The sequence below is a fragment of the Gavia stellata genome, chromosome 14, assembly GCF_030936135.1.
Source record: "Gavia stellata isolate bGavSte3 chromosome 14, bGavSte3.hap2, whole genome shotgun sequence".
NCBI lineage: Eukaryota > Metazoa > Chordata > Aves > Gaviiformes > Gaviidae > Gavia > Gavia stellata.
Window position 1 is genome coordinate 12,153,912 of NC_082607.1, and position 10,267 is coordinate 12,164,178.

At 52.6% G+C, this 10,267-nt stretch overlaps 1 protein-coding gene across 1 annotated transcript; it reads left to right on the forward strand.

The window, feature by feature from the left end:
* Positions 1-378: 378 nt before the first annotated feature.
* On the forward strand, positions 379-8,892 carry CNGA2 (cyclic nucleotide gated channel subunit alpha 2). The gene is given in 7 exon segments (XM_059824256.1): positions 379-463; positions 2,441-2,597; positions 2,795-2,905; positions 3,419-3,589; positions 5,951-6,058; positions 6,499-6,605; positions 7,301-8,892. Coding segments are annotated over 7 exon segments (2,163 nt in total). The 3' UTR covers positions 8,725-8,892.
* Positions 8,893-10,267: the final 1,375 nt, after the last annotated feature.

The window sequence follows — 10,267 nt, forward strand, 5'->3', positions numbered from 1 at the left end:
CACCCAATGCCACCAGCAGCCCCAGCCAAGGCTGTAAAAATTCCCTTTCTTATGTTGGGCTCCCTGCTGTCCAGGTTTTCAGTGAGATCAGAACAAGTGGAATTTAAGGCTTTGAAATAAAAAAAGGGTAAACCTTTGATAGTGAAGGGACTCCCAGTGTTGGTGCTGTCAGATCAGCCCTGCACATGGTGCAGAACTCCATGTGCATGGCAGGGTCTGATCCAGCCTCAGCCACTGCAAGTGGCTAGATGCTGGAGGAAGGGGGTAAAAATTAACGTCTTCCTTGTTGCCTTGGGGATGCAAATTTTTTGCTAATTGGTTATTAGAATGGCTTTGTGAACAAAATACGAGGGCAGAAATTGGTGAAAGATGCATTTCATGATCATCTTCAAACTCTGCAGCTCTCTTCACTGGAACTCCAGAGCAACGCATTTGGTCTCCTGCTCCCTCAGTGTGAGAAGAGGTAACTGGTTGGGAGGGTGTTAAAATGTGGCTAATTCTGCAAATTTTCCATCGTAGCAGTAGCTGTGGCACAGCCTGTGAAGCAGGGAAATAGTCACTAGCTTTGTTTTTCCCTAGGGCAGAGGGCTGGGAGGGGAGCAGAAGCAGGCGGCTGGGGAGGCAATCCTGGTGCATCCCCTCGTGTGGCAGGACCTGAGCCCAGCTGGGGGTCTGCTGGCTGTGCCTGTCCCCTGGTGGGCAGTGGCCTGTCCCCAAGGTTTGCTGGGGACTCAGGAGCCTCTGGACCCAGAGCTGCTCAGGATGGCTGTGATCTCCAGCTGGGCTCTGCCCTGAGAGGTGTCTGGGGTCCCTCCAGCCACCGATGAGGTGGCAGGGGGAGAAGGGGTTGCGTGGGTAGGGAAATGGAGCATCCCTGAGCAGCATGTTTCCCTCCTCCCCTTTCATCCCCCAGACACAAAGCTAGCTGCTATTAACTCCTCTGAAGTGCGCCTTGCTGCTCAGGGCGTCGAGCATGCTCAGGGGATGGGCGTGCTGTAGTGACGAGACACACGCACACACGCCTGTGCATCCTCCCCGCACACCGCGGAGGCCCCTCTGCCACTGCCAGGGTGCTGCCTGGCCGCCTTGCCTGCTTCTCTGCTTGGGCATGGGAGAAGCGCAGGAGTGCAGGCAGCTCCGCTTGTGCTGGCTTTGGTTTGCACCTCACCTTGCGTTTTGAAAGCCTGAGTGCTCTGGAGACAGCCTGGGAGGCTCCCGGAGGAGGGATGCTCCCCAGCCACCACGGCTAGCCCACGTTAGGCAGCAGCCAAGTGTTGAAGGCTTCGGGGGACGCCAGGCTCGTAAGTGGACAGTGGTGGCTTCTCGGCAGAGGCTTCACTGCCCCGGGGAGGTGGCTCACCTGGGCGTGCATGACTGTCCCTGTGCGTGCAGCGTGGATGTAGTCTTTGTGCATGTTGGTAGAGGTGTACCAGGCATTGCCTTCACCCAAGCAGAGCCTCAGCCACGGGCTGCACTGTGTGAGAGCACAAGCATGTTGTCTCCAGGAACTTGCCTCATCCATGCATGTATAGAGGGCATACTGTGCCCCGGGGGGAGCTGGCAGGGCAGCCAGGGTAGGAATATGTGGTCTAGGCAGGACTGGGCAATGCCTGTGTGCTTTTGTGTCTGTGCATGTGCAAGTCTGTGTTTCTGTGAGGTTTTTGCATGGTGTGGTCTCTACTAGGGTGCAGCAGAACAGTGTGGGCTGCATGTGATGCTGGGGCTGGGCAAGCCCCATGGGCATCTCTCACTTCTTAGATAAACAAACCCTGGTGAAATCCCACACTTAACAGCTCCACAGCAGCTTCCGTGTATTAATGTAGGGTCTTCTCTTCTGCTTTCTGAAACCAGATGGTAGCTCCTGCCAGCAGGAAACTCAGCAAGACTCTTTTTAAATAGCAAACCTTAATTTCCAACACAGGGGAGATTTCTGCGGTGACAGGAGGTGGGGCTTGCTGGGCAGACCACCAGCAGGTTGCAATTCCCTGGGGAAGAAGGGTGGTTGCTTGGGTGCAAACACCCTTGTACACGCAAAGTCTACCCTGTGCTGCTGCATAACAGCATCTCCCCACCAGGGTTGGCCTTGTGCTTACATCCCTTACGAGTCTATTTTCTTGTCCTTGGGTGCTGAGAGCTGTGGGCTCGTTGTTATGGCACGGCTCGCTGGGCATGCTGTTGCCCCGGCAATGGCTGAGGAGCCTGAACGACAGGAGAGCATCTTTCATGGGCCACGGGCAGATGTGGGATCTCTTGGGGAGGGTGAAATGCTCTGCAGGACTCTTACTGCAGCATCAGCAATGGCTGGTGGTGGAGAACATGGGGTGGGCACATCCCATGGGTTTTGACCCTCTCTTTTCCTGTGCTGTGCCATATCTCTGTGTTCAAACCACGTGATGTGTCCTGCATGGCTCTTCTTGTGGCTGTTTTCTGCTCTTTGCAGGTCTCTAGGGCAGGGTGTGTGCCCGTGGTCTCCTCACATGGAGGATGATGACCAAGAGTAATGGTCTGCACAGCCCACCGGCCAACCACCACCCCTGCCCACTCGCCCAAGCCCAAGTGGAGGGTGATGCGGAAAGGACGGGGCTCAGCACCAGGAGGTCAGGCTGGTCCCTGGTTTGGTTGAGGGAGGCAGCGATGGGGCAGGGGAGGGGAGGGCCAGCTCCGGTATGTTTGTGGAGACCTGGCATGGGCAGGGCTGCGATGCCAAACCTCAGCTGCCTGCTTCCTCCGGTTTGTCTGGCAGGTGCCATGATGGCACAGTGTGGCTGTGACCCACCACTTTTCCCCACTGCAGGACCTGTTTAACCCAGGATGACACCTCCTCAGAGCTGCAGAGAGGGGCTCCCCCGGATGAGGGGGAGCAACCGTCTGCCTCCGCTTTCCAAGGCAGGCGAGCCTTGGCCAGGTACCTGTGTGTGCCGCCAGCCCGGGATGAGCCTGAGCCTTTTGTGCCTGGCTTTGACACTGGGGACTTGCTTGGGGTTAGGATCCCCTCCTGCTGTTTGGCATTCAAGGGTTGCAGGGACCAGTGTCTGTGAATGCTGCTCTGTGTACCTCAGTGCCCATGGGGAGGGCTGCATGAAGGGACGGCTCCATCACCTCTGGGGCCCCGGGAGGATGCAGGGCTCCTTTCCCTTGCAGGCAGCCTCACTCTGCCCCAGTCACTCACACATTCCTCATGTCCCTGTGGGAATGGCAGTAGGATTGGGGAAGGAGCCATGGGACTCTGCCAGGGTGGGCTCTCTTGCTCATATATTCTTGGTCCCATAGCATCACTACAAGGGGGGAGAAAAGGAAATGTTTGGGCTTGAGGGGGAGCTGTGAGAGTTTTCTTCTCAGCTGTAGCCCCCCTGCTCTCAAGCTTTTGCTTTTTGCTTGCTTCACAGACACCTCCTGACTCTGCCTCTCCCCCATCCAGGATAGTCCGGCTGGTGCTGGTGCTGAGGGACTGGGCCAGCAAGAGCTTGCACGAGGAGCAGCAAAGACCAGACCCCTTCCTTGAGCGCTTCCATGGCCCCGAGCTCCAGACAGTGGCTGCAGGCGCTGGCAACCATCTAGAGGATGAGGAGACTGAGGAGGAAAACAAAAAGTAGGGTCCCTTCCCTGCGGCCCCGGCCGCCCTTGGCTGGAGATCAGCTATGCATGGTGCTTGGGGGCTCCCAGCAGTGATGGCTAATGGAAGTGGATGGGGATGGCAAAGGGGGAGGTAGGATGCAGTGGTGGGAAGGGTCCTCCCTGCCCTCTCTAGCCCCTGTCCTGGCAGCCAGCCTGGCTTTGCTGGGCTGTTGTGCAGGCACAGAGGACCTGGTAGTCTGTCCCTGTGGAAAAGACCTGGCCTGTCCCTCACCTGTGGGGTATTCTCTCCGCTGGTCCATGCCCTGGTAGGAAGCACACATTGCATGGCTCGTGACAGCTAGCAGACCTCCTAATTTTCAGAGCAGTTCAACACTAGGGTTGGCATTTGGAGCCAGCCCTGGGTCTGTAAAGAGATGCACCTTCAGCTTGTGCATATGAGGGGTTGGGGACAAGCCAAGGGATGCAGGGTCTCCACCCAGGAGACCACAGCAAGCACAAATGCATGGGATTTGCCAGTCTCATTCATCATCAGCAGGATGAAGGGAGATGAAGAGAGTGCATTTGCTGCCCATGCCCCCCCCACAAGAGCAGACACTGTGACAGCAGCTTTCTGAAAAGGCTCTTTCAAATCCAGCCCTTTCATGTCCTCAGCTCACACTCCCAGTGAAAAGCAATAATCTGGCTTTTCTTCTACTGGCTAATTAAAGGGCAAAGCTCACAGACTACTCTGGACCCTACCATTATACGTGGTAATTAAAACACCAAAAAATGATTGTTTTCTAAGCCATTTATCTGGGTCTTTACTAGTCATGGAAAAAACCGTTCTGCCCTGCAAAGTTAAGGGGAGCTTGGTCATTATCAGAGGGAGCTGAAGCGTGCCATGAAAGGGCTGCTCAGTGCCAGTGGGCTCCTGGGGAGATGGTGGTAACTTCTGCTGTTTTCTAGGTCCTCAGCTCCACAGGTAAGAAGAGCCCCAAGTCTGATAACTCCGAACGTGAACTGCTGTTCATGGCGGTGGGAACCTCCACAGTTGCAGGCTTGGGTGCAAAGCCTTCGGGAAGAGACAGATGATTATTCCGTCTTTCTGGGTTAACCCAGAGCCCTGGTCTTTCAGCCCTGGCCCCACTGTCAGTCAAGTGACTCTGGCCACATGCCATGGGCAGCACTGGTGATTTAAAGCTGAAATTTCCAATGTAAATAACACTGTTATTGAGGTTATTAGTGCTTGTGGGTGTTACAACAGTACTGACTGGCTGCAGGTGAGTCAGTGCTTCCTGTGTGTTGGTGCTGTATGTCCCAGGGAGCAGAGTCCCTTTCTCAAATAACATTTAAGTTGCGCTTTCTGAGCAAAAGATAAGGACTTTGAATGGGGAGGTTGGACCACCTGCTTGTCTGTGGCTGTACCCAGAGCAAATGTGAAGGACCACCACTAGCTTTGCGCTGAGTGCCGGTCCCCACACTCTGGGCACCGCGCGTGCTGCTGCCTGTGCAGCTGGGGAAGGAGACTTCAAGGCAGAGGTTTTGCTTTTGAAGCTGTCAGAAGCAGTGGGGTGGGCACAGGGAATCTGTTGGCAAGTGGGTTGTTTTTTTTGTATCACTGCAGGGAGTTTTGCATGTTCAGAAGCTGGAAGGGAGGGAAGGAGGGAGGGGGAGAGGGAGTTTTGCCCTACCAGGCTGCAGCAGCTAAGCCTATCAGCCCAGCTGCAGAGTTTCTCTTCCCTGGCTTCTCCAGTGAGATCTGGCGACTGGAACACACACATCTTATCTCAGACTCCCAAGATGAGCAGGATCAAACACCTGGGAGCAGTTCAAAGGCCGGACCCAGGACTGAGCAGGCTGCAGGCAGGCAGCTGTGAGCAGCATGGCGCTGGCAGCCTTGCAATGCCAGTTGCCCCTGGGTTTCTGCTCTGGGGCTTGGGCATCCCCTCCTGGTGCTCCCACTGATCTGCAGCACACTTTTCTTCCTGCTCTAATTAATCTCTTAAGATCTGTCTGGCACCAATCCATACCTCAGCTAGGAGAGGCAATGTCGTGTAACGAGAAGTTTTCTGATTACCCTCTTCCATACATCTGTTTCTGGCTCTGCCACTGTGGTGCTGCGTGCATGTAGGCCACCAGCTTTGCCTTACCGTCCTACAGTTTCCTCTTCTGGTACATTATTGAGCCCAGTTTTGGGGATAAAGGACCGCTGGTCATTTTTGCTCAGGACTGCTGGGACTGGTATTAGCTTACAGACTGGCAGTCAAGCTGCAGCTGTTTGAGACAGTCTAGTGCAAGGGATGAAGGATGTGGCTTGACAGTTCCTTCCAACCCTATTTTCTGTGTTTATCCCTTTATTCACACCTTGCCAGCTCTGGCTTGTCTCTGCTTCCAGGAAGAAATGGCAGATCTTTGTGGTGGACCCTGCAGGGGACTGGTATTATCGTTGGCTGGCTGTCATTGCAGTTCCTGTCCTCTATAACTGGTGCTTGCTCGTAGCCAGGTGAGCTGGGAGGTTGTACAGTCCCTGTGTCCTCTAATCCTCCTGTTCACCTGGTTGTCGTGGCTCAGTCAGGATCAGACAACTGACACTGGTGGTGCTGAGGCTGGTGGTAACCTAAAGGAAAGGGACCCCCACTATTACTGTGACTTCTGTGGTGCAAAGGCAGAGCATTCATCCTCTGGCCCCGGTTGGAAAGGACCGTGATTTTGGGGTAAAGCGGCAAGGTGCATTTGGAAGGTGGTTTCAAGACATTGCTTTACCTAGGTCAAGGGAGGGCAGATTTTTCAGAGAAGGGGGTTTTAATTTCTAGAAAAGGGGCAAGTGGCCAAGCTCTGTTGCAGCATTAGGAGCCTCAGAGTCGGCCTATAGTCAGCTGTAATAGTTGGAGATGATATGGAGGTTTGTTGGTCTCACCACCCTATTTTATGACCTTCCTCAAGGGCTTGCTTCAGTGACCTGCAAAAGACCTATGTTGTCCTCTGGCTGGTGTTAGACTACATCTCGGACTCTATCTACATTGGGGACATAGTCATCCGCCTGCACACAGGTAAGCAGAAGCAGCATCCTGGCTTGTCAGTGCTTTGCTTTAATCCCCTAAAAGTGGAGATGAGCTGCAAGGGAGAGGCCTAATCTACAGCTCCATTAGAAGGAGCGTTTTGTCTACCTTGGTACTCACTAGTATGAAGCAGTCTCCAGAGAAAGAATCTAATTAAAAGATCTGAGAAATGGAGTAAGTTTCAGAATGAAAGATTAATCATCCCAGCTTTCAACTTCACCTTTGAATAATTGTACAAAACTACCTGCATTACTATTCGTATTCAGGCATAGTTGAAGGTCTGTATCTCTGATTTTGCATCAGTTCAGCTAATGAATTACCTACACAGAAAATGGTAGAATTTAATGTTCTCAGAATGTGGCATGTGGCTGTACAGTTTCTGTCGGAACTACAATAATTCATGATCTGGAGGATGGAAACCTTTGTGTCCCCATTTCTTCCTAGCAACAGAGTAAATCCCTGAGTGATATCTTTAGGTGGCTTTTGCCAGATGAAGGCCTTGAGTGATAACAAAAGCTTGTAAACTGACTAGAGCAGGTGATGGAACTGGTAATATTTGGGTGACCCAGTGTATATATGCACACATGTGCATGGCATACCGTAAAATGTTTCTCAGAAGTGCTTACAAAGTCTGCAGAAGAGTTGAACATAAGCCAAGATAATTCTATCATTTGCTTCTCTGTTAGGTTTCTTGGAACAGGGCCTCCTGGTTAAGGACCTGAAGAAGTTATGGGATAACTACATCCACACCTTACAGTTCAAGCTGGATGCTCTCTCCATCCTGCCCACAGACCTGGCATACTTTGCTGTGGGATTGCACTGCCCCGAATTGCGTTTCAACAGGCTGCTGCACTTCTCCCGCATGTTTGAGTTCTTTGATAGGACTGAGACCAGAACCAGCCACCCCAACATCTTCCGCATCAGCAACTTGGTTCTTTACATCCTGGTCATCATCCACTGGAATGCATGCATTTATTATGCCATCTCCAAGGCCATAGGCTTTGGAGAGGACACCTGGGTCTATCCCAACATCACAGACTCTGAATATGGGTATCTGACCCGGGAGTACATCTACTGTCTCTACTGGTCTACGTTGACTTTGACTACCATCGGAGAGACCCCTCCCCCTGTGCGTGATGAAGAGTACCTCTTTGTGATCTTTGATTTCCTCATTGGTGTCCTCATTTTTGCCACCATTGTGGGGAATGTAGGATCCATGATATCCAACATGAATGCCACCAGGGCAGAGTTCCAGGCAAAAATTGATGCCATCAAACACTACATGCAGTTCCGCAAGGTAAGCAAAGACATGGAAACCAAAGTCATCAAGTGGTTTGATTACTTGTGGACCAATAAGAAGGCAGTAGATGAACGGGAAGTACTCAAGAATCTTCCTGATAAGTTAAGGGCAGAGATTGCCATCAACGTTCACCTGGAGACACTGAAGAAGGTGAGGATTTTCCAGGATTGTGAGGCAGGTCTACTGGTGGAGCTGGTGCTGAAGCTTCGCCCTCAGGTGTTCAGCCCAGGGGATTACATTTGCCGGAAAGGAGACATTGGGAAAGAGATGTACATCATCAAGGAGGGGAAGCTGGCCGTGGTGGCAGATGATGGAACGACACAGTATGCTTTGCTCACTGCAGGAGGCTGCTTTGGTGAGATCAGCATCCTCAACATTAAAGGGAGCAAAATGGGCAACAGGCGCACAGCCAACATCCGTAGCTTGGGCTACTCTGACCTCTTCTGCCTGTCAAAGGAAGATCTTATGGAAGCCGTCACAGAGTATCCTGATGCCAAAAACATCTTGGAGGAGCGTGGCCGGGAGATCCTGATCAAGGAAGGGCTGCTGGATGAGTCAGCTGCAGAGGCAAGCACGGAAGGGAAGAGTGTAGAGGAGAAGCTGGACAGGCTGTCCTTGAACCTGGACACGCTGCACACCCGCTTTGGCCGGCTCCTGACAGAGTACGATGATGCCCAGATGAAGCTGAAGCAGCGCATCACTGCTCTGGAGTCCAAGATGAGGCAGCAGGATCTGGACGACTTCTTCTCTGATAGCTCAGACAGTCTGCTTGAGGATGAGGAGAAAGCTTTACCTGGTGGGACACAATGAGGGGGTGCAGAGGTCAGCTAGATGATGTCTGGTCTTGTGCTGAGACAGTGTTTGCTGTTTCACAAGGCAGATCCTGTGGCTGCCTTGCCAGGGACTTCTCTCAGGTCCTTACTATTGCTGCTGTCACTACCTTGATGGCAGCTCCTGAGATGGCTCCAAATAAGGTGATTGTCCTAGCTCCTCCTCCAGCCTGTCCCTTTTCTCATCACCTTGATCTGAGACCGTGGACTTGGATCACTAAGAAAGAGGAGGATGGCTAAAGCCACTGCTAACATTTCCTTCCAGCTTCTGCAAAAGATGTGCATCACAATGCCTTCCTCCTGTTTGCCTTAATAGAAGGTGGGACATGAACCTTCCATGGAGGGGTACCTGGACATGCTGATCTCCCATGCATGTTGAGGAGGTGCAGAGTCATGGTGGACAGAGCCTGCCATGTGCCACCTACCCATCCACACAGGGACCAAGGAGGAGACGGGCTTTGGAAGATGCCGCATTCCTTGCAGATAACAAAACTACCCCAACGAGAGAGACCAAAACACAAGCCACATGTTTACAAATGCATTTTGGGTTCAGCCTTTATAACTCACTTTAGGTAAATAGTCTCCACTGAGTGTCTGCGGACACCCAGTCTGCGCTGAGAGACTCCTTACCTGCAAGATACCAAAACTCAACTAAGACAGCCCAATCTTATGCCTCTTATGTCTGCAAATGGAGAGTCTTGTCTGGGTCACTGTCACTACCTAGGTCATCTCCACTACCCACACGGAAGCTGGACATCTAGCTGGAAGGACAGGCAGCTGCTGTCCTCCTGCCTGCCTCTCTTTTCCCTTCTGCTGTATTTGGTAGTGTCAAATAGCACCTGGCATGGGTGGCTCCGTACCCCAAGCACCCCACTTCCTGGGGGATGGCGTTCCCAAGCCCTCCTGCTGCAGAGGCAGTGTGATTTCCATTTGGGCTATGGATGTCTTGGGTGACAAGTACAATACAGAGGTAAAGACCGTGGCTCACTGGCCCGACAGCGCCTGTTGCGCTATATGCAGAAGAAAGACAGTAAATGTCTTTCTCCTCTATCTAATGGTGGCCAGATGTGCCAGGAGGGGCTTGACTGAAATGACACATTTTTTAAGGAACAAAGCAGTGGTGGGACCCAGCTGTGCCCGTATTTGCTTTTCTGTGGGTAGCTCAGAGAGAGGGCAGAACACACTTATTTTCTTAGGCAGGAGGTTTTCTTGTACTCAGTGGGAGTTTTGGGGCTTTGCAGGACAGTTGCCTTCTGGAGGAGAAATGAGTGGCAGAGCAACGGGGACACATGTGCAAGGGTGAAAACGTGGCACCATCGCATGCGCCAGCAAAGCTCTGCTAGGCTGTGCTGCAGCCCTGCAGGCTCCACGGTGCAAGTGGCTTGTTGGTGAGGGGTGCAGTGTAGGAAAGGCCACCAAAACCCTGCAAGCAAGAGCAGCCTCAGCACAAGCACTAATGCCACCCATGCCTAATGGTACTGTGCAGGTGCTGGGACTGGGGGATGCAACCTCATTTCTTGCTT